Source organism: Scleropages formosus, chromosome 1 (genome assembly GCF_900964775.1).
Source record: "Scleropages formosus chromosome 1, fSclFor1.1, whole genome shotgun sequence".
Lineage (NCBI taxonomy): Eukaryota > Metazoa > Chordata > Actinopteri > Osteoglossiformes > Osteoglossidae > Scleropages > Scleropages formosus.
Window position 1 is genome coordinate 35,884,480 of NC_041806.1, and position 25,438 is coordinate 35,909,917.

Sequence of the window (25,438 nt, forward strand, 5' to 3'; positions counted from 1 at the left end):
ACCTAAATGCAGAGATGTTCCCTTTAAGTCAAACTCATAAAGACACCATGTGTCAGTGAATTATATGTTTGCATGATTAGAAGCTTGAGCTACATAAACAGGCAGTGTCAAGATTTACATTTTACCGCTTAAGTACAACCAGCTGCTCGGAGTTACCCTGAAAGGGGAAAAAATGTAGTTAATCAAGGACATGGAGAGCTTTTTAAACCCGTTTCTCTGCTCCTCTAACTGAGACTGATGGATGAAACATACAATTAAATGTCTATTATGGAATACTTCGTCAGTAATCAGTATTCTGAGAAGGGTGAAGGCAAAAAAGATCTTCAGTTTAATTTTTCATTCCTTTTCTTGGCATTTGGGCTTTTAAATACTTGTTCCCTCACCAGCCAGCTACCTAATGTGCGCTTTAAGCAAGAATGTGTTACATTTGTCATCTCTTTCATCTCTCTTAAACTGTGACTCAGCTCAGGAGTCCTTATCATCCACCTCTGCTCTGTAATTAGGAAAATGTGTCTCTCAAGGGCCACGGGCCACAGAGGGAATGCAGTCGGCTGCTTCCAAATGACACTTTTCATTTTGACCTTTGCTTCTGGCATGCGAGTTTACACTGATGGCTCATACCTGCTGCTTTCATGCACACAAACAGCTAAACAGGGAGGAAGCTAAACAACTTATGTAAAATGACTCTAGGGCTGATGGAAATTGGACCAAATAAATAAATGCACACAGATCAGACTGTTTAAGAGAAGAGTATCCCTGTTTACAATATGCACAAATTGCAGACTGAGTTATCAAGAGTGGGGAAAGGTTAATAATACTGCCTTTCCATCCACCTATGATCCTAAATCAGATTTAAGTGTTTCATATTCATATGCTTACTTCTGATACATCAGTGCTTACAAATCCAATACACAAACAATTTGGTATAAGTGGAAAATAGCTTTGAGTTTTCCGACTCATGTACAAACATATCCTTCAATAATTTTTCAAATAAAAGTTTGAGTACAGAACAGGTGCTAAGAATAAGCACTTGTTAGTGTTGGTTTTGCTTCAGATGTTATAGGTCCAAAATAAATGCTTATACAAACTGGCCGTACATACTCCCCCAACAAGGACTGTATCCAAACCGTATAAATATTCCAATCTACCAAATGCACAAGTTTCTTCTGTGATTTTATCCGGTATCATGTTTCAAATTTAATCCCCCCCCCCCCTTTTTTTTAACCAATAATCAATAGTAAGCTCAGAAGTATTTTTATTTATACAAAATTGCCATCCTTTTTCAGTATTTGGAGCAAATAGATTTTTATGGGGAAATGAAAGCGGAAAAAAAAACACCTTAAATTCTACATAAGTAAGTGAAATATTTCTGAATATCTTAGTTTTAAACTGCAATCCACTGGAACAATTATTCAAATAGTGTTGACTTGGCCTTTATGAGGTTGTTGCAGGCTTTTTATGTTTTTCAAAGTCTGAGGAAAAAGACAATTTTTTTAAATAAATCCCATTTACATGTTTACATATGCAATGTGTAATGTCACAGTTATTGTAAAATGCATACGTAAGGAAGTATGAATATTTATGAGCACGACATATCAAGATTTGCAGTCACACACATACTGTCTGAAACCGCTTGTCCCAAGCGGGGTCGCGGCAAACCGGAGTCTCGCCTGGCAACACAGGGTGCAAGGCTGGAGGGGGAGGGGACACACCCAGGACGGGACGCCAGTCCGCCGCAACGCACCCCAAGCAGGGCTCGAACCCCAGACCTGCCAGAGAGCAGGACCCGGCCAAACCCTCTGCGCCCCTGTGCCCCCCGATTTCCAGTTACTGTATGTCTTAAATCACACCTTTTTCAATGCTGTGGCTGTTTAGTGAGTCACTGCAGCATTTGATACATAATTAGCCAAGAATATGAACCGTTTCCCTGCAATCATTGAATAATTCAATAAAACTGCAACTCTGGAAACATCAGAAATCTTTCATGTGCCTTCACCTATTGACTGTTTTTAAATTAATTTTAAAGCCTTCACCTGCTACACAAATTTTTTTCACCACCCAGTATGGTTGTGTTTTTTTCCAGATTTTTTTATGCATGATTTTTAATAATTTCATTTAACATTTTTCACATTTTAAATTATCTAGTATTTGATATATTTACTACTGTGAAAGTTAATTTTACAAAGTACACGTATCACCATGTTGGTGCATACCCACCAGTAGTTGTATGAAACCTTGCTAACATGTTCTAACTAACCACATGTAAACAAAGGAATGTGTGTCCAAAGTTCAGCCAAAGAACTGTTAACTGTTAACAGTTGCAGAGAGTAAATGGATCAATCTGATGGGTCTTGTCAGTGCTTTTACTGCTGACATTTGGAATGTGTTTGATGAAAGTTATCCATTTCTTCTGTTTTGGAAGATACGGGAAGTAGAATGCTATGGAGATACCATACAAATAAAAACAAATAGTGTCATATGGTTTTCTCTATGGTCTGTCTAAATGCAACAAGAAATGATTGTACTCAGCATATGACAATAACCCAAAATTACAAAGATGAAATACTGTCATCTACAGGATTTGTAGATTTGTATCTAGTGACTATTTTTGTATATTGGATACTTTATATTTTTATATATTTTTTATCCCTTATTCACATACTCTATCTTCTCATCTGTCTTGTCACTGTCATCCTGTCTGTGCTGTGGAAGTTCCTGTCACCAAGACAAATTCCTTGTATGTGTGAACATACTTGGCAATAAAGCTCGTTCCGATTCTGATTCTGATTTACCTTATGTAGATCCCTACTGCCATTCTTTACATTTAGGTATTTTTTAGAAATAAAACAAGCAAAAAGAGGTCCAATGTAAATCTTTCAGTGGATTGCAATGATAAAGAGGGCTCACGATGATAAGATGCATCTAATTTTCTTCAAAATTTTTCATGTTTTCCAACACCACCTTATTTTCCTTGATGAGAAGGACCACTGGCTCTTGCAGAATGCAGAGCTTCCATAATCGAATTAAGAAACAACTTCTAGGACACGAACACAAAATTTATGCTGGAAGTAAGACAGTTTATTTATCAGACATATTGATGACAAAGTGCAAATTGTATAACTTACTTATTCTCAAGTTTAGGGTTTAATGCAATAGTTTGCAGTTTTATTGCCAGGCATATCCTTTTTCTGCCAAATTCTTTATCTGTCAGAAACAGAATTCTGGGCACTAGGTGTTTCAGTTATATTTTGTGGAATCAAGTAAAGAAAAAATGTTTAATTTACTTATAAATGTGACAGAGCCTTTTGCTAACAATGCATTTATTGTCTGCCAGCCCTTCAGTATGAATTCTCATAAATACCGTAATATGTTAGAGGAGGCATGTCACCCACAAGTGTCGAGGCCAGAACATGAAATGTCCATAAATATGTGTTTCAAATAATACTCAGCTAATCTTTATGATTTCAAAATCTCTCATTCTCACTTGTCTACCAATATCTCGTCTTAAATGTTTCAGTGATGTCAAATCTGAGGACCATAGTTATTCCAAATACATGTGCTAATGTTTTATTATACTTTAATTTTAGAATATGTATTTGGTTCCAGCTTACAACTTACTATCACTTGTAAAAAACACATGTATGTGAAATAGTTTATGTTGAGTTGATAAGGTTGTGTTTAAATGTTACATGTTAAATGTAACCTTAAACTTACCAAATTCATTTATATATAGAGAGAATATAAATATGCTTAATCATGTTCAAGCTAATCAGTGTTGGCTGTCATAAATATGTATGGCCTTTGTCCAAATGGATGTTCCAGCAACGTTGAAATAGTGTTGAGAACCAGCGTGATTATTTATGATTTTTAACTGTAAGCATAGCCTGTTTTTGAAACTGTGATGTGTAGTTTTACACTAAATTAAGGTACATATTTAGTATTTTACAGTTTTACAGTATTCACGTAAAGTAAAAAAACTGGATAAGTAATATTTTTTGATAAACATGCAATTTCTTTCCCACCACATGTTGGCGCACTCTATCTTTAATACATTGTTTTTGTTGTATTTCCATGTTTGCAGGAAATGTGTAATTTAAGTAACTAATTTTGTGTTCTTCATGCTATGTAATGTCAGGTTTTCATTGGAAATATGACAGTGCCAAGAGTCATCCCTTATGTCGTGCCATTGAAATAAATAATATAGACATATCTTTTTCCGGATTTAAAGAAAATAAATGCACACATATTGTAACTGGCGATATTATACATTAGTTACCAGTGTAGTTATGACTAAATATTTGTACCTATCCCATGAATACCTCATCTTAAACTGAAATTAACTGTATAGTTACAATGTGCTTTTTAGTCACTTCAATTTGGTGTTTGTACCGATAGCAGAGAAGAGTAAATAGAGATGTAAAACTAAGCGGACACAGGGTGAAGACACCTCTCATGTGGTGTGAATTAATGAAGAGCCCCGTGAAGGAGGTGCTGAGATTGACACCCGGTGACATCACAGCAGAAACTGGCGCGATCAATTCAGTCCTCTTGTCCGCAGAAAGTTCTCTTCACACCAAACGAGAGAGAAAAAAAGGGAAAAAAAAACACTTTCTTTTGCTATTGGCTTCTTAAAATACTCCGTGAAGTCACTTTTACTGTCGAGTGGAGCTGCCTGTTTATTGTGCCCCTCTTTCTTTATTTCCCTGCCGACGGTCTGACCTCCACTTGGGCTCTTCCTTAAGAGCTCAGACTCCACAGCTGCGGAGAAAATGCGCCAGAACTGCTCTCGCGCGCGGATGGGGTTCCGTTTTGCTCCGAACAGCTGTGTGGAATAACGCGATGTGATGTGGAAAGTGCGGGAGAACAAAGCGAGGAGCCCCGCGGGACGCGGCTCTTCCTCCTAGGTAACAGCAGAGTAATAGCACAGTGAGAACACAGTAAGACTTTAGACTGGTCCGCATTGATTGTGAGGATCCACAATGGAGAGAAGCCAGTCGTTCAGCTACGATCACACTGCCGTGTGACAGACGGACGTTTGATTTCAGATTTTTTTGCTCTCCGTCTTGACAACTTGGACTTATATAAAAGAGCAACAGCAGAAATATCAATGGAAACTGCAGAAATACATTCCGCGAAGACCGTGACGCTGATCTCGACCGCAACGTGCGCACAATAGATCGGGCTGGCTTTTTCACAGGAGCGCATTTGCCTGGGCTTAAAAAATTAAAGCAAACCTTGCGTTGGTGTTTTTGTGTATGTTTTGTGCGTTTGAATGGACCCGTGGGACGCCGAGTCCATGTGTGTAGGGTTCTCCTCGTGACTCTGACTGTCCCGGGCGCGCGCTGTCCGCTCGAGGTGAGCTCAGCGGAGATGAACACCTGCGGCTCCGTCTCGCGGCGACTCTGATCTAATCTTCAGCTTCAGACACAACACCTCCGTGCCATTCCCACACACCACACGCGTGCTACACAGCCACGATCTGTCGTTTTTTACAGCTTCTATCAATCCGTTTGATCCCTATATGCTTTCATGCTTCATAACTTCTTAAAGCTGCTGGGGATTTTTTTCTATTTCATCCTTTAGAGCTTCCCCGCCTTATCTCCTCATAATTGCACCTTTTTTGTCTGTTCTTTCCCTCTCCCACATACTTTGATTTTTTTTTTTACCATTTTGGCTACCTTTTAAAATTTCCTGTTTTTTTTTTTCCTTCTTCTTTTTATCAGGTCTAACTCCCTACACCGTTCTGGTTAGTCACCCGTTTCCGTTTTTTAATTTTTTTTTTTTTTTTTTAAAAACCCAGTAGGGACATTATTTACACTCCCTTGCTTTTTGTTCTGTACTTCAAAGTCTCACTTTTAACCTCCTTTGCTTTAAATTCTTCCTCTGGAAGAAGAGTGTCCTCATGGCCACGTCTTGCGGTGAAGAGCCCAAAGCCCAGCATTGGATACCTCTCATATGAGCGCAGCTCCTCGAGTGGTGACAGCTTCAGCTCCAGGAACAGCTCGACCATGGTGGCCTCGCTCCGCGCGCTCGCCGTGCTCGCGCTCGCTCAGGTGTTCCTCGGAGCCGCCAGCGGACTTATCCCCGAGGCTGGGCGCCGCCGCTACAGCGAGTGGAGCAGGCAGAGCGCGCAGCTGTCCGACGGCGTCCTGGACGAGTTCGAGCGGCGCCTGCTCAACATGTTCGGACTGAAGCGGAGACCGAGCCCGAGCCCACTCACGGTCGTGCCGCCCTATATGCTGGAGCTTTACGAGCTCTACTCGGGTAGCCGCGAGCCGAGCCCGCGCAGGAGCTCAGCCTCCACGGGGAAACATCTCGAACGCTCGGCCAGCGCGGCCAACACGGTGCGGAGCTTCCACCACGAAGGTACGGACGGCTGCCTCACACCGCCACATACACACCTCGCGTGCCGCTTCCACTGCATGATCATGTCACATGTGTACACCTAGAGTTAGAAAAAGTTTAAATGGCCTTGAAAAGGTTGCCTCTGGGACAGTTCGGTTACGCTGGGACGTGTACTTTGATTGTTGGAGTCAAACGTCAGTCAGTGCCTGCTGCGGTCCAAACCCAAAAGCTGGGGAACCACAAGGCATGAATTCCTTTTTCAGTAAAATGGCTTAGTAAACACGGAAAATAATAATAATAATAATAATAATAATAATAATTTCACATGGTTTTCATAGACACCGCACTTGGAAATGTAACAAGTTAGCGAATGAAATGAAAGTGCTCAGAACTGCTAAGGAAGAGGCTGCAGTGCGCTGGCTGGTGGCTACGAGCGCTCTCCGTAGTAGGGCTCTATGGAGGGTTTCGCGCGGGGGCTCTTATCATGGACGTATGCAAAGAATTACACGTGTAATTAGGGTCCTGAGAAGGATCTGTTGCGCTGCAGTGTCCCGCGGGTGAGTGTGACGCGCAGCCTGCTGATGGGGCCACAGGCCACGCGGGGCAGCCGTGAGGTCGCCTTCGGTCGCTGCTCTGCGGGCCTGCAGAACAGACACATGATGGACTCGACTCGACTCGACTCGACTCGAATCGCGGCCGCACACAGGCGAAGCGTATCATCACTTTGCTTTTCTCAAAGGCTGCCGTCTTTAAATAATACATTCACATGTCAGCATATTTAGTGTGCTCTCCTTCCTGCTGTCATCGTGCACATCATGACAGCAAAGAAGGATGAATAAAAACAAAACCTCAGTTTTCCTTAGAAATTAAGCTTATAAGTTTATTACAAGAGTGAAGTGACTGTTGGAGCCAAGGGCTTACTAGAATTAATGTTTGTGACCGATATACTATAGGTGTAGTTCTCTTCGTTTTCTTGTACTGAATGGTGTAAGGTATAGTCTTGTTAAGAACAGTGTGATAAAACTTTGTCAAAGGACTTTGTCTAAAGCAAGAGACATGGAATCATTGTAATGATGTGTAAATGGGAGGTGTTTGTGCTGATACATTTTTAAGTTCACAGTCAGAATGCTTTTGTTGGTGGAAAACTGTGACCCTGTTCCAACAATGTCAGTCCCCCCCAATCTGGTTATCTTGAGAAAGCGCTTCATTGATGGGGATGTCTGTTCCTGTGTATAACATTTTCGTAACTACATAATCTACGATCAGAAAGACCTGGAAGTTGTAGAAATATACCTTGTGGGATAGCATATTGTGGGTCAAATATTTTTAAGGAAGTTTAAGGTTCTTTAGCAGAAGGTAATGCAGTATTCATCAGAAGTATAATGTGTGTGTAATACTTTTTGGCACAACCTTTGGAATCTCTATTATTGCAGAAATAGCTGACCCAAGAGGCTTGTTTTAAATCAAAAATAAATATAACTGCCAAACACACACAACTATTTCATGTTTAAGCTGTCAATTTTACTTAAAATAGAACACTATACAAAAATATAACTAAAACACAAGTATAAAGTATTAAATATCTCATGTGAACGTGGATGTATTTGAAATGGCAAAGGGGTTAATCTTTGTAAGAGCATCAGAATTTTTCTTGTCTTCTGCTTTAAAGTTGCTCATAGGCATGCTAAATTCACCTTTACCTTTAAGTGAGAAAAGTGTACTTTTGAAAATGTTTTTCTTGCCTAATGATCCTGTTAATTATACTTACAAGAAGAGTTCAGCATGACAAAACACAAACATTTTTATGTCCTTTAGTAAAAGGGTTTGTGTAACTGCTGTAACTGCAGGAAGCTTTGAACCCAGTGTTCTTACCAAACAAATAATATTTAAGAATTTATTTATTTTTAATGGAATGCACAAAGTGGAAGTAATTCATGCATTTCTGATAGTAGTATGACAGGAATGGATTAACTGTATCTGGATCATAGCCACTTCAGTTCAACAAAATTCTGCTTTTTATGTGGGGATAAGCAAACCCTTTGATAACAGAGAGATGAGCAGTGATAACAGAAAAAATTAGGTCAATAAATCACCATCACCATTCAGGTCATTAAATTGTTGCTGTTCTTGAGAATAAGAAACAGACAGGAATCCATAGCAAATTCAGCATTACTGGAATTATCTTTTAATGAACAAAACTTGATTTACCAGTACTCAGTATAAATGGAGCATTTGTTAAAACACTGTATACTTATACTGTTTATTACAGTACTTTCAGATTAACTTCTAATCATGTAAACTGACCAAATGAGCTGTAGTTCAGATGAACACTATGGATAGCCTTTCTAAGTATGTTATTCCCATGGTTCCTCTAGAGTTGAATAATTGGCTAATAAATTACTAAGGTGTGTGAATACATATCATCTGGAGCCTGTCTTCCATAATTGCAGATAGAACCGGAGAATGCTGATATTCTTATATCTGTGGTTCCCAGGTTGCAGACAAGCTTGTGCATGTTCTGACAATGGCTTGCTATTGAAACGACAGAGAGGAGCCAGAGGTGAACTTTCAGAGAGATCTAAAGACGGGGCTTTTCCCAGATAGAAAAGATGAAAAAGTCTGCTGTATTTGCACTCTTTTGTGTCTGGCTATGTGTTGACATGGGGATCGAGGAGATATAATTTTTTCCAGGTCCAACAAAAAGGCACAGTTTCTGCGGGCAGGTCTGTGTCAGCACCCTTACAGAAGGCAGTGGTTAGTGGACTGTGTTCTGACGGTTGTACATCTGAGCCTAGGGTGGGATATGGTTGTTGTGCCTTTAACCTCAATTGTTTCAGCAAATTTTTGATTATGTAAATATATGGTGTTTAAAAGAAGGTATTTATGTTAGCCTGGTTCACATACTCATTAAAAAGTGTTTGCTTTTATATGTATGTGACAGTCTGTTGAAACTGACAGGTAGACACATTAATTCAGATTTGGCCAGTTGCTCAGAGGCCCTTGTTAACATTGTTTCACTTGTGCCATCAGAATCCTTGGAGGCCCTTTCTAGAGAAAATGGAAAGACAACACAACAGTTCTTGTTCAATCTCACCTCCATCCCTGGTGCAGAGCTTGTCACATCTGCGGAGTTGAGAATCTTCCGGGACCAGGTGATGGGGACTATCACCAACAGCAGTGGGTATCACCGCATCAATATATACGAAGTCTTAAAGCCTGCACTTTCTTCCAAGGAGCCTATCACAAGACTGCTGGACACTAGGCTGGTGCAGCACAGCCTCAGCAAGTGGGAGAGCTTTGACGTCAGCCTCGCTGTCATGCGGTGGACTACTGAAGGGCAAACCAACCACGGTTTTGTGGTGGAGGTGGTCCACATGGACAGTCACAGTGAGGATGCTAGGAAGCACGTGAGGATCAGCAGGTCCCTGCATGAGGACGAGAACTCATGGCCTCAGCTGAGGCCACTGCTGGTAACTTTCAGCCATGATGGAAATGGGCGTGTTCTTCATACCCGGGAGAAACGGCAGGCCAAGACTAAGCAGAAGAAGAAGCACAAAGCAAGTTGCAAGAGGCATTCCTTGTATGTGGACTTTAGCGATGTGGGCTGGAATGACTGGATCGTTGCCCCTCCGGGGTATCATGCCTTTTACTGCCACGGGGAGTGCCCTTTTCCACTGGCAGATCACCTCAACTCCACAAATCATGCCATTGTTCAGACTTTGGTCAATTCAGTAAACACAAACATTCCTAGGGCTTGCTGTGTGCCCACAGAACTCAGTCCAATTTCCCTTCTCTACCTGGATGAATATGAAAAAGTTATACTGAAAAACTATCAGGATATGGTTGTTGAAGGCTGTGGTTGTCGATGAAAAAAAAAACACATTGTTGTGGACACTTTATTTCCCAATGAAGACTTCTATTTATATATAAATATATATATAAAATTTAAAGTGGTTATTTTGAAAAAGAAAATGAATATATTTATGTCCACAAAAAGTTGGGGAAATAAATATCTTAATCAGAGAATTATACCTTTAATGGTTTTCCGATGTACATTTTTAAGGGTGCAATACCACACATGAAGTATAATGCTCAGATTTTTATTTTGTATTTATTGTAACCACTTTTGTAAAAAAAAAAAAAAAACAAAAAAAAGTTGTGTATTTATGTGTAATCACGAGAAAATATAGGGTCTGAACGTATGTCCATGAAAGTATACAAGAAAGGCCCAGGCCTAAATCATAATCTGTACATTTCTTTGTTAAGAAGAGTTAGGGTCTTGGGAGGCCTATTACAGAAAAGAGACAGACCCAGGTCATATTTGGAAAGAAAAATTATACAGAACTTGCATTTACTTTTTTCAATGCATTCAAATAGACAAATATTCATTACTTCTGCAAAGTGAAAGCTCACCTGCATTCTCAGTCCTGTAAAAACAGCATACTTAATATATAGCTAATATCCCATTAACTATTTTTAATACATAGAAAGGGTGTAATATGTTGCAAACACTAAAGGGTGGCATGGTGTGAAAGTATCTAAATACCTTTGATCAGCATCATAAACTGAAACAAGTTACAGTGATGGATTTTTGACATGCTCAAGATCGTCAAGGATAGTGCTGTGATGGGGAGGTTTTAAAGAAGAAATGTGAATGCAGTAATCTAGAGGTAATGTGAGGTAGGTGACACTGAACGCTCAGGAAAATAGCTGGCAAAATCATTAGTGCATGTGCACTCTCTAAACAGTCTCAGAGGTTGTTTTCAGTTCAATATAATGCGATGCAGAAATGTAGTGTGTAAATCACCTGCTAAGGACTCAGCTGAGAGGGAGAGGGCTATCAAGATAGAGAGCTGATTATCTGCTTAAACATATTCTGGATTCAATTTTTTTGGGTTATATAGAATGCAAAGTGCAATTTGTTCTCATGCTGCTATGGTAACGTATTCGTAGCTTTACAAAGGAGTTCGCTTCCAAGGGTCATTCTGAACGCCCTTCTGAAAGATTCATTCCTGCGATCTGTGGCAGCTAAAACAAGCATGTGGCTACGTTGCAATAACCAGTTTAACACATTAATTTCTTGTTCATTTATGATGAAAAACTGAGAAAAAGAGGAGAAAAAAAGCTGTTGCAGGTGCCTCTGCTCCGTATATCACTTAAATTCCGCTATCTGTGGATGATGTTGCACCCTGCTGATAACTTTTAACAGCGGGTCATGTGCCGACAACTGAACCCTAACTTTCAAAAACATGCTGACAAAACTCAGGGTTGTCTGGTAGGAATAGTCCTATTGAATTACTTTTGTCGACAAGTTTTACGAAAGTTAGCTATAAGGGGGTTATCATTCTTTTTGAAACACACCCCTAGTGTGTTTGAAAAAAGTCAGGTCTGATGCAATTGTTTTCAGAAGCAATCACATCTATACAAGAGTTACTAGTAACATGCACAACTTTTATTGTGGATTTCTAGAAACTTACTGACAGTCCTGTATGTTATGACTTCGTGCCAGTAATTAAAACAGAATTGTATATAAACAATTCCACAGGAAAAAATATAGGTACTTTAACAAGTGTATGCCAAGACACACAGTGACTAACAATTATAAAACCTACCCACTACATATTATTGTGTTTGGAGGCTGCCGAAACCAAAACAAAGTTAGATTCATTTTGGTTAGAGATGTTTTATTAGAGATGTTTTTTTCAAAATAAAATGTAAATGATTACAACAGTACAGTGTTTGAAGCAGACGTTGTTTCTTTATATGTGCTTTTAATGTGTGCCCGACCATGGAATTTTGATTGCTACATAGATTCATGAATGTGCTTGTAGGGGAAAAAGCTTCCATAGTTACTTTTCATCTGTTACGCCTATTCTTTCTGTGATTGCAGTGTAGAGACAATATGTGCCAAACAGTATTTGTAGAGCATTGAACAACTTTCTTCCTTTGCGTGAATGAATCCGTCAGTTTCCAAACAAAAGCAGAGGCTTGGTAAGAACGAATAGTGTCTGGTAATAGATTTACTTCTTTCTCCATGTGATACGATTGCCAATTAATTGAGGCTATTATGATTTATTGGAGTTTTCAATTGTGCCGCTCTGTTTTTCTCAGTCCACAACACTGGCAGTACATTATACATTTATATTAACAGCTTTACCGAAACCTGTTAATATAGAGTTATGCAAGAATACTGTGCTCTAGAAGGGCACATCATTCAGCCTATTAATGATAAGTGAATTCATGCTAGATACATAGTGAACAATGTTTTTTTCACTTGCTCGGAGTACAGGCCTGTAGTAAACGTCACAGTGTAATTAATGTACAGACACTCATTTACATGAAAAAACTTTTGTGAAAGCAAAATTGCTTGTTTTTTTAAAATCTCATCACTAAAATGAACTTCATCAGCAAATAGGACGTGACACTTCATAAAATGATGGATTGCATTTTTTTTTTTCCTTAATCCACAGGCACCACCTATGGGAATTCATATTGGGACTATTCATTTCTCTAATCACAAATGAAACTTTATTTCAATTTAGTCAAATTATTGTCTTTATATTAAAATTTTGCATCACAAAATCAAATCACCTATTTAGGTGAAGTTGGTCTTTCTTGACCTTTAATCTTGTTTTTAAACTCAGCATGCAGTGTGGCCAATGCAATTTTAAAATTTGACTTTCTAGAAACCTCATTAGGATTCTGTGCTCTTTAGTGCAATTACATTCCCTGGTTTTCTAGCCCTTGGCATCCACCCTGTTATGTGGCCCAGGAATATGTGTGCACTGACCAATGCTTGCTGGAACTCCAGCAGGAGCTGATTTTGGGCAAAAGGGTGTGATGGGGGAATTTGTTCCAAAGCCTCTTATTTAGCTCATAACTGCAAACTAGGACCTCATCTGGACTGAATTTTCACTATAGAGGCCTGACCACAACATAAGGAGAGAATAGACTGAATTGCTTCACTGTAGAGCCAGTGGCCAATTGCTGTTTTTTATTGACTTTGGGATGAAGCAAATTGCTGTTTCTGACTGAATATTTAAACTTTTAATGAAAATCCCAAAAAACAATGGTAAGAGTGAAAAAGTCTTTCAACAGTGACCTCTGAGATACGTATTGAAAAGGGTTTTATGTGCGAATTGACTAATTTAAGGTTTAAAGGCTAGTTCTGCAAATCTTTCATTAATGGGTAGTGAAGCTCTTCTCCCTGCATTACCCATAACTCACATACTGCCTGTCTTGTATTTTTTATACATCATAGCATACATATTGAGTGTCTCTGCCTTTCTCCTGAATCCTTCAAAGGTGTGTTCCTTTCATATTTCTGTCTTCACTATAATTGTTTTCAGGATAAATGGTTTCTGAGGTGACATAAATAATGGGACAAATGACATATGCTTGCAAATATGGGGTGGCACAGCGAGTAGCACTGCTGTCTCACAACGCCTGGGTGGTGTGAGAGAATGTGGGTTTGGTCCCTGCTCCCACAGTCCAAAGAAATACTGTTCAGGTTCACCCATAGTGTGTGAGTGAGAGAGAGAGAGAGAGAGTGTGTTTCACTGATGTATGGATGAGTGACCCATTGTAAGTAGTGTATCTAGCAGTGTAAATCACCTTGGTGAATAAGGTGTGGGTTCATAACACTACATAGTATCCAGTGAAAGTCACTTTGGAGGAAAAAGTGTCTGCCAAGTGAATAAATGTAAATAACCTTATGTGAGCTTAGGACCACGCAGCTAATTGGAATCCAGTATTTTACTCTCATTGCTATCCTAAATGCCACAAAAATGCTTTTCAGAAAGAGAAAATTAGCTCTATATTGTCTTTGTTTACATCATGCTGTTTATCAATTAATTTGATAGTTATGTGAGCTTCATGGTGCTGCTATACAGTACCAGTCAAATGTTTGAGTGGACCTGCTTGAAAACAGACTTGCTTGGGCAAAAACACAGAAACTGGACATTCAATGAGCTGAACTCAGCATTAATGACTAGTGAGGCAAAATTTAACTTAATTTAAATAATGGATCGACCTGCAAAAGGGGGGCACGGTTGGACGGTGGCGCAGTGGTGCAGTGGGTTGGACTGGGTCCTGCTCTCTGGTGGGTCTAGGGTTCAATTCCTGCTTGGGGTGCCTTGTGACAGACTGGTGTCCCGTCCTGGGTGTGTCCCCTCCCCCTCTGGCCTTATGCCCCAAATTGCTGGGTTAGGCTCTGGCTCCCTGTGACCCTGTATGGGACAAGCAGTTCAGAAAGTGTGTGTGTGTGTGTGTGGTTTGACCTGCTGAGTATTTGTAAGAAATACAGAAGGTGAGCACATGAATTCTGTTTTAGTGGATCCCATTGTCCAGCATGGAGGAGGCAGCATCATGATCTGGGGCTGCTTTGGTGGTGACAAAATTAAACCAGAGTACAAATTTCTTTGGATACAGGGAATTCTACATGAGCTTCTACAACCTCTTAAAAATATAAAGTTATATACTGCCAACACCTCACATTTTAAAGGTGGCGTTTAACTTTTTGTCTTGTTGCATTTCATAAATTAACTGAATAAATTCACACAAAATAAAGTATGCCATTCAAATGACACTAGGTTGTTTTGATTTTGCATTGTAAGACACACACACACATTTTCAGAACCGCTTGTCCCATACAGGGTCGCGGGGAACCGGAGCCTAACCCGGCAACACAGGGCGTAAGGCCGGAGGGGGAGGGGACACACCCAGGACGGGACGCCAGTCCGTCGCAAGGCACCCCGAGTGAGACTCGAACCCCAGACCCACCGGAGAGCAGGACTGTGGTCCAACCCACTGCGCCACCGCACCCCCCGATGTAAGACATTTCATTAAATTTTTTAAAGATGGAATTTCTGGATTTGAGTAGTGTTATAATGGATACTTCTACATGGCCCCGTGTTCCTTCCATTTTAAAGGAATACTGCTACAAAAGTGAAGGTAATGTGTCTTGATCAGTATCACTCAGATCTTGCATAGTGTTTAGCTATTATAGGTACTCTAACTTTGGCTGCAGCTTCCAAAGTCCAAGATTATCACCTTGGGGTTTTTTTTTCCCTCTACTAATACAGATAAGCCATCTCCCCCCACTGCTTCTGGAAACTTTGCCCACTGGGATCAACATGGATTATATCAGCAAAAGTAGTACAAATAACCAGTGTTCAATAGTTAGGTCCGTTGTTAGTCACATATGAACCTCAGATTTTTTGTTTTTGCTGTAGTGTCTGTACTCTGTGGATTTTTTCCAACTCATTTAGACTTTGAAGGATATAGTACAAATTGGTCATTATGTCTGCACATCATGGTTGGTGTTGTGAGCATTAATTCACAATGCCCTTTTTTTTTGCAGAACCCAAATAGCATTTATAGTCATTAATAAATTATTAAACTAAAATGGATTGAGTGTTAGCATCAGTCTCTACATTCTAATGATAACCTGGTAAAAGTGACTGGATTAAGAATGCATTGAATGCTCATTTAATGCTGTATACAGTCAATTACATTCCAGTTTAATGACCATGCCATTTCTGGACCATGTTCACTAATGCTTACTTTAGGGACTGCTCTAACAAAACATTCAATAATATTGAAGGTCATTTTTATGACCAAATACAGTATGTGCAACCTACCAATAATATTGGGCTTTACAAAGGCAACTCAGCTCATTATTTGCAAATTATTGCAAACAGGAATCAGAAAAACAGAACTCAATTCTCAGGAAACAGAACTCCAGAAAAATGCTTTCTATTGGACTGCAACGTCTCAGCAACAATCTTTGCAATGTACGTGGACATGTGGACCAGAAACGCTTAAGTAAATAGGAGAGTATGGGGATCAGCAACAACAGAACAATTCTCAGTCACAATTGTTGTATGAACACAAACCAATTATTCCTTTAATTCAATTCAGTTTATTTTTGCAGAGCCCTCTTCTTACACAGTGACACAGAGCGCTGAACCAAGGATTATAATATATATTCAGTAACAGTAAAATAGAATACTCAGTAAATGTAAATGAATGTAGTAATTGCTGTGATACAGTAACAGTAAAAGTAAATGTAATTAAACTTTGTACAAGAACAAAGGAAATTCAAGTGCATCATGGGTGAGCCATGCTCCCTGTCACTCCAATACATGATGAGATAATTAATTTACCTAACTTTACCTCCTCCATTTTTGGTAGGGGAAGGAAGATACAATGAAATTTATTGAATGATAAACATATGCATGTATATTCTATTATTCGTATTGTACCAGTAACAAGGCATATTACGCAACGGACGGAACATGTGCCCCAGTAGCTTGGTTACAAGCAGTGTTTCAGTCACTCACCGCAAAATGAGTATAGCATTTCTGTTGATAAAATAAATATGGTGTGGTTGCGGTTATCACTAAATGTTTTTAAAAACAGACTTTTAAAAATAAAATTCTTTATGTTATTGAACTTTTTTCCCATTTCACGCAAATAGCTGGTTGGATACATTGTTTTAACTGAAAGTTACTGAACAGTATTTTTTAATTTTAGAGTAGTGATCTCTTACCCTATAGAAATTGTTAACTTCTGTTGGACATTAAGTCAACCTTTGTTAACCTAATATTGATCTGAATAGCTGAGTGGATTCAAGGAGATTTAATTGGTTTCTGTTGGTTCGAATGGCATTTTCTTAGCTGTGGGCACAAATTATTGTCAAGCACACTGCTGGTGGTCTTAGCGAGAAACAGTTCCCTGGTCTTGAACCTCTCTGACCTCTCTGAAACAGTATTGCAACATACATTATTGCAACAAAGGCACTGACTGCTGACAGGATCAGTATCATTGTGTACTATTTGTGAAATATACCCTTCTTCACTGCAAAGAAAAAACACTCACATGGACAGTAGTTAAGTTTAGAAACTGAAAATGCCTGCTGAAGAACCCGTACTGAAGTGTAGTCTTTGATTCCTTGTATTTGTCGTCTGTGCTGTTTAAGAAAAACAGTAGTATAAACATTTGTATCCAGGGCTGTGGTTTACATTGAAATACTTTACAAATATGTTGAATTCATAAAGAATTTTTTTTCAATGTAATTGTGATGTTTTCCAGACAAAAGCTGTGATTACCGGTACAGTCATCCCCCTGTTGGATGTTTTACAGATTGTTGGAAATTTTTGCCGTTAATTGTATATTTCACTTGCTTCTATCTGGGAAAATTATAATTCATTCTCCAGCCCAGAAAGAAACTACCTTCTCTTGGATAAATGGTTTCATAAAATCTGTAAGTTGAATGATAATGGAGGTACAAACAGCACTAATAGATTTGGTGTCACCCTCATTGTCACTATCAGGTATGGCACAGAGACATTTTAAGTGCTTAACATTAACAAAAATGTTGTTAATGACAATTGTGAAAACTCAATCTGTGAGCTCACTAGTTTGGCAGCTATCTTGCTTCTTGGTCCAGTGGTCAGATCATAGTACATTTATTTATTTAGATGACACTTTTCTCTAAAGCAACTTACAGTGTTAAGCTTCTTACACATATTTACCCATTTATACAGCTGGGTCATTTTTAGTGGAGTAATTTATGGTTAGTTCCTTGCTCAAGGATACTATAGTTGAGGGTGGGAATCAAACCTACAGGTCTACAGACAGCAGTGCTAACCACTGCATTACCAGATATCTCCATAGTAGACTTGGCTTACCATGTGTCTTAAAACACATACAGTAACACAGACTTGGGGACACATTTTATTTACCTTAGTTTGTTTCATTTATGTTCACTCCATATGTACACACCTTCATGCCTTACAGAACATTTTGTTACTTATTCCATTACATCCACTTAATTGCTGGTGTAACAGAAATTCAGTGACTAATACATACACACACTTGTCCCATACAGGGTCGCAGGGAACTGGAGCCAACCCGGCAACACAGGGCATAAGGCCAGAGGGGGAGAGGACACACCCACGACGGGACACCAGTCCATCACAAGGCACCCCAAGTGGGACTCGAACCCTAGACCCACTGGAGAGCAGGACCCGGTCCAACCCACTGCGCCACCACGCCACCACACCCCCCGTCTAGTGACTAATAATTATTATAATAATAATTATCCTATCATGAAACATGGTATAAGAATATTAAATTAAAAGCCTAACAATTACACAAGCCAATTTTTTGTAAAAAGGCAGTTAAGAAAAGGGGATAAGATGGAACGGAGACTGAGGCTCATTTCCTATTCCCACACTTAACAGAAACGCTGTACATTGTAGAGGGGAAGTGTTTGGCTACCTGGAGGCAATTGAGGTAATTTCATTTGCTATAGCTAGAAGATCACTGTCACGCAAACAGTTAGGTATTAGTTTGCTCAGTCTGCTTTAACACATTTCTCTAAAATGAATACCTGCCAGGCAGGGGATGAGCAAATGTTAAACTGGTTTTAATCTTGGTCGAAGTTGATGTGTATGTGTTCAAACTGTACCCCAGAGGGATATAGGATCTTTTTTCGTTCATACCGCATATGTTTTTGGTTATTTAATTGAACCTACCCGTTTGCTTCATAGGAACAATGCAGCCATTTCCATCTGCTAAGCAGCTGAACGTTTCATTTGAACTTGACTCTTGCTGTAAAACTCTCGGGGGAATGGAGCACCTTACGTGTGTCCACTTTCACTTTGATCACTGTGAGTGTGTTATAGCTATAGGGCAGATGTTCCCAGATTATATGTTTAAAATTGCTCATCATTAATGTTGTGGTGAGGGTGCGGTGGCACAGCGGGCGTGGCCGAGTCCCGCTCTCTGGCAGGTCTGGGATTTGAGTTCTGCTGGGGGTGTTTTGTGACAGATTGGCGTCCTGTCTTGGGTGTGTCAGCCTGCCTAACGCCCCGAGGCTTTTCCCTTCTCACTTCACACTGTCACCCCATTATTTTCCTCTTAAGTCTTCCCAGTGGTTGAACAATTTACATTTTTCCCATAATCCAACTACAGTATGTACAATAGACCTGTTTTCCCACCCAAATTCACAGTAACGCGGGTCGTTACAATATTGACAGTCTACTGCTTGTTAGCGTGCCATACAAATACTACATTTATAATAGTACTTCTTTCTACAATAGATTTGTTACAGACACTTCCATTTTTCAGGAACAGCTATATATTTTGAACTGATGAGCATCTGTTGTGCAAAATACAGTTTATTCCATTTCTTACTGGAAACTGTAATTTCTCCATTTTTGCTATCTACAGTTTCATCTTGCAATATGTACTTGCTATACATGACATGACCAGGGTGTAACTGGAGGAGACCTGAGGTCTATACCCACAAATTATAGGTTATCATTACTCACCCCTCTGCCTTTCCTGTTTACTGAGGAGACTGCTTGTACCATCATCATTTGGGGTATTTTCTCTATCAGGGTCAACAAATTGTTGAGGAAATGCACACGCACACTTGCTGAAGCTGTTTGCCCCAAGTGGGGTCACAGTGAGCCAGAGCCTAACCCGGCAACACAGGGCACAAGGCCTGGGGGGGAGGGAACACACCCAGGAAGGGATGCCAGTCCATCAAAAGGCACTCCAAGAGGGACTCAAACCCCAGACCCACCAGAGAGCAGGACCTGGACAAACCCTCTGCACCACTGTGCTCCCTCTTGAGGAACTGTTGCCTTTATATTGCCAGAATATGAAACAAAGTCCAACCATTAGTTTGCTGTCACAAAAAGTTTAGAACCCTCCCCTTATAGTTTAAATTCTACTCCAGGCCTGTGTGGTATAAAGTCATTCAGATCCCTTTTGTGTTCTGTAGCAAAGAATGAGCTTGATGCCAGTGATGAAAGAAAACAAATTATATTCAAGTTTGCACCCAAAGTCAGAGATAAGAATAGCTTCATAGGTAAGAAAAGCTTAGGAAAAGGTTTTTTATTCATACTACTTTTAAAGCCATCAGTCTCCAGAGCCCATCTCCTTTTTGCATTTGTCTGGAGACAAGGGTGCAAGTTCAGCTACAGCTTCATGTTTCATAAATGAATTTAAGGTAAGTCTCTTGCTTAGTGACTAAAATTTAAAGTCAATCTTTTGAGTAAATGTGGAGAAAATCTGTCATGTGAAGAGAGGAGTACTGGAAATGTTCATCCAAAGAATGATGGAAAAAGAGGTCTGCACAAAAATGACATCAGTAGGTACCTGCCCAAGTAGATGCATGGAATTATGGAAAAAATAGGTTTTTTCAGGGTAAGTTTCCTTTAAAAATTGCTGCATGGCTACATCACAAGAGCCTCGCAACATAACATAATGTAAAAGGAAGTCAGTCATTATGACCATACGTTTGAAGAATAAGCACCTAAATGACTAAGTAATCTGTGTGGAACGTTTTGCTCATATTTAGCTCCTAATTATGTATTCCTTGCAGTCTACCAAAACTCCCATATAGTTTGTTTTCGCACAGCCCTACATCAAAACGAAAATGAAAATTTGTTTCAACATCAGACTGCTGTCAACCAAAGAATTTCCATTAAGCAAAGTGGTAACTGGTGTTGACTAATTATAAACAGTAAATGCCCTTTGGTTCTGTGTCCCTCTTGCAAAACGCTGTGGTGACTCATACATTCAAGATGAAACACACTGTAATTGCAGCTTTAAGCTCTGGGGCAACTAGACGAAATGCTACTGTTGTGGATATGAACTCAAATGCGTGTATCAAATAGCGATTTAGAGTTTACTGCAGAACGATGTGGCTTTATACTAAGAAGTGGAATATGGCATTTGATTTGTAAGATAGCTGCCTGGACTGGTACTGTATTATAAAAGCTGATCTGAAAAGTGCTTAAACTCAATAACAATATAATACAAAGATATTGCTGGACTATCTGCTGCAGAAGTGCAGGACATAATGCAAAAGTCCAGAAATGTGCCTGCATGCTGTTCAATAAAATGGGTGCATCGCACATAGTTTTCAATATGTGGACAGTTTGATGTTAACTGGCACTGTCTTCTAGTTAATGACAAAAAAAAGTATTCTGGGTATGGTGCTGATAGATACAAATCTGCTCTTTTCTGTCTAATAGTTAACATCCCAAAAATAAATTCAAACACATCAAGCATTTGTTAAGATGCTGACTTTCCCATGTTTTTGTCATCATTCAGAAGTTTCTACAATTTCAAGGTTCAAGACACACTGCCCAGTTCTTCCTTTTTTATGACTCTTTGCTGTGGTCATGTTTACCTGTCTCAAGAGTGGAGTCATATTATCTTCAGGCTAAGTAGCTTCACATTATCCAAGAATGTACTTCACATAGACGGGATCTTAGAACTTTTCGCTGGATGAAAGTTAAGATGACGTAAAATAAGTTTTGTCAGTGTAAACTGTTTACACACCCATTTTGGCATGAGAAGGAAGGAATTTCTGGATTATCTCTTGGCCCTGTTGCTAAATCCTGTTGACTTTATTCAAGTTGAAGGAAATGCATTACAGAAGTAGTGGCCAAGTAAATGAACGCATCCCTTCCAGAAGTGCATGTTTTTTATTCTTATTGCGGGACGGCAAGTGACAGAACTTGTACGTTTTATGCGCTAAAAATCCAAAGATGTTAAACGTTTTGGTTTTATTGGAAATGCAAAAAATGTTAAATGATATGTAACAAATCACCTTTATTTTAAATATATTAGGTATTCTTCCAATATTCTTTGTGTTGAAACGTTAAATAAGAAAACTAAGCTGATCCTGTCATAAATGGACAAAAAATAACCACAAACCCCAAAAATGAACACAGTAAGTTAATAACCAGGGTAAAGCTGCATTCTTTGTAGGCTTTGAACACGTTTGTGCAAGATGTTACAATGTGGAATAGTACAGAGGGAGGTTTGCAGATGGTGTTCCCGTTGTGTAATTCAGACACTTCCAGGTAAGAAATGGAGAAGTACAGGTTGAACCCACCGAGGGTCTTTGGATAGGACTATTTTGGGATGCCAAGGGCAGCTGTTCTCAAAGCTGGGATTCTTTCTCTCATAGATACGAGTCTCAGTCGTGTTTGGAGTACCACGTCCAAATAATAGATGAGAAGAAGTAACTTATGTTTACCCTGTAATTTAGGCCCAAGAGCAAATTCCTTATTCGTGAAGTGCAGAGGACATAAAGGGGACCTTGTAGAGGGCTAAACTTGAACTGCAATTTCATGTAGAAATATAAAGAAGTTTCTAACGAACGGACTCTTGTTTAAAACAAAATATGGAATTAGTTTGATTGTGGCAGTTTTAAGCAGTCTCTTATTACTTCATTTGGCAAAATACTGAAACAAAAATACTGCAGAATTTCTTTTTTTGTAACTATGCATGAACTGGAGCTGCAAGGGTTCCTCCTGCAACTGACTTTGTTAGATAATTCTGGAAGGTAGCACACTCTCCCGCGCACCTAAATACACACACATACCAGAAACGGTCATTTGAAACTAGAATTCTGTGTAGCGTCTATATGAGTTTAAATAATCTGAATGTTATAGAAGTATAAAAAGTGTAGAAAGCAGTTCAGTGTAAAAAAAACCTTTGCAATATAAGTTTTAAGATACATGAGCTGTTTCTATGCTGACAAATATTGCAGTAACTCATACATCAAATCTACGTATTATTTGAAACTGAATGTAATGTTACAGCATTATAACTGAGACCTTATAGCATTTTTACATCAAATTATTCATTATACTTACATGCTGTCGATTTAAGTCACTGCTTCTGAGTGTTTATTATTAACGACATTAATAATCTGTTATTAATAAAGTACAACAGTGTGTGTGTTAGTGTGAGACAAGTACACACACACACACACACATTTTCAGAACCGCTTGTCCCATACGGGGTCGCGGGGAACCGGAGCCTACCCGGCAACACAGGGCGTAAGGCCGGAGAGGGAGGGGACACACCCAGGACGGGACGCCAGTCCGTCGCAAGGCACCCCAAGTGGGACTCGAACCCCAGACCTACCGGACAGCAGGACTGCGGTCCAACCCACTGCGCCACCGCACGTGAGACAAGTAATTTCTGTTTTTTCCATGTTCCCAAGTCTAAACTACAGTGGTGATAGAAGTTGCACAAGAAAAAATGAGATGCTGAAATCACATCAGAGAAACTAACCTGTCATTGTAGTTCTCACCGGCAAAGAGGAAAAGCGCCAAGTATTACAAAAAAAAGAGACAAAATAATGTTTGGGTGAAGGGTGAACACAAAGGACAAGGAGCATATTTCAACAGAAAATGTCTTTTACCTTCAAGTACATTCACAGACCCATCTGAAGTTTCTTTTTTTATTTAGCCTCTTTCATTCTGTTCCACCTCATTTATTTCCACCAGCTGCCTGTTGACAGTGTTTGAGGTAGTACTAGTCTTCCAAGGGAAAGTTTGGACTGCACCAGTCCGGCGAAATTCCACCCCAAATGTATCAGACAGAACCCCAGAAAATGTGTAGGAAAGTGTGTGCGTGGCCAGGCATTTTCAATTCTGTCGTGTTTTTATATACAGTGTTTTTTGGTTTGTTTGGCTCAAGTGTTTACTTTTCTAAATATTATCATCATACGTCCAAAGCTTGTTGGTTTGTAGCACCACAAACGTTATTGCAGTAAGAGGACACAGATTCAAAGCAATTATATAGGGGTGCATTCCAAGAAATGACCTTTGACAAGATGCATTGTCATTAACAATGAGACTTATGTCTCAAATGGTTAATACTTTGTAGACATATACAATGAACAAACATTTTTCACTCAAAGAGTCACACACACTTTGTCTGAAACCACTTGTCCCGACAAACTGGAGCCTAACCCAGCAACACTGGGCGCAAGGCTGTAGGGGGAGAGGACACACCCAGGACGGGACGCCAGTCCATTGCAACGCACCCCAAGCAGGACTCAAACCCCAGATGTGCCAAAGAGCAGGACCCAACCAAACCCGCTGCGCCACTGCATCCCCCTATTCAAAGGGTCAGATATTTTCATTTCTCACAGCATATCAAGATGGGGAAGCCTATTCAAGAGCAAGAACCCCTATGGAACGAGATGAATTAATTTCTACTTTCAAGACTTTTGTTGCTAACGTCATTACAGACAATATCCCTACATGGGTTTTGATTAGCAGGAAAATATGACCTTGTACGCTATCACTTTTAAGTGGGCTGAAAGTAGGTGATCAACCAACTACTTGAACTAGATTAAATCATTTTGGTGGAAGCAAACTGCCGAGGTCATTGTAAACGAGTCTGAGGGAATCAATAGAGAGCCTCATTAGGCCTCTGCAACACAACGGAAGAAACTCCTCTCCAGCCTTATCTCATGAACTGCCTATGAGAAGGACTTCTCGTCAAGGTTCTTGGTCACTGAAGGTGGATTTAAATTAACCTTTGAAACTCCCCAGTCACCACAACCCCCACAATTCCCCCGCAACACACAATCCTAATGAGCCTTCATTGAAGGGCACCGGATGCTGTTTAATGAAACAGGGAGTGCGAATACCATCACAATAACAGACAGCCTAGTGATCGCGAAACAAGTGGAAGGTGAAGCGTTCAATCCCTCATGCAGGATTCCTTCTACCTCAAGCAGCTTTCTTCACTTTGCAGGACCATTTGCTTTGCGAATCCCACATCTGAATCCATTTATAGCTTTATGTTTCCTCTCTTTGTAGGGTGATGATCTCACTGAAACTTTCAAACACATTTTGGTACCTTTACAAGGTATTGGTAGAGCGAACTGTCAGGAAAACTGAAAAAGGCTTTATCACAGCTTTTAAATAGTGTCCGTAAATCTAGAATCTATGAATATTTTGTAGGCTTTTTAGTGCTAACATCAGCTAGATAAGATGACTGTAATCAGTAATAAATACATTATTGTGTATTGATCATTTGTGCCTGTCTCTTAGCACAGCTGAGTACATCAATGTTTGTGGTATACAAGATGTTAATGTGTAGCCAAAGACACAAGAAATGTAAACTGATGGTTCTACACGTCCTCGTGCTCTGTTAGCCCTTAAAAGACTTACATACAGTAATGTTATTAATGGATTTGTGATTCCCCAGCCATTTAGCTTGCAGTATGAACTTTTGAAGCTAATAGGGATTTTGA

General features: G+C 39.6%; 1 protein-coding gene across 1 annotated transcript; it reads left to right on the forward strand.

Annotated features, from left to right (window-relative positions):
- The first annotated feature begins 4,854 nt into the window (after positions 1-4,854).
- On the forward strand, positions 4,855-10,214 carry bmp2b (bone morphogenetic protein 2b). The gene is made up of 3 exons (XM_029253768.1): positions 4,855-4,904; positions 5,894-6,366; positions 9,376-10,214. Exons 2-3 carry the CDS (start codon positions 6,009-6,011, stop codon positions 10,212-10,214), a joined length of 1,197 nt encoding a protein of 398 aa, XP_029109601.1. The 5' UTR covers positions 4,855-4,904; positions 5,894-6,008.
- The last annotated feature ends 15,224 nt before the right edge of the window (positions 10,215-25,438 follow it).

Coding starts and splice junctions, on each gene's coding strand:
- bmp2b (XM_029253768.1), top strand. CDS start 6,009: ATGGTGGCCTCGCTCCGCGCGCTCGCCGTGCTCGCGCTCGCTCAGGTG. Junction 6,367..9,375: donor GCGGAGCTTCCACCACGAAG/GTACGGACGGCT, acceptor TTGTGCCATCAG/AATCCTTGGAGGCCCTTTCT.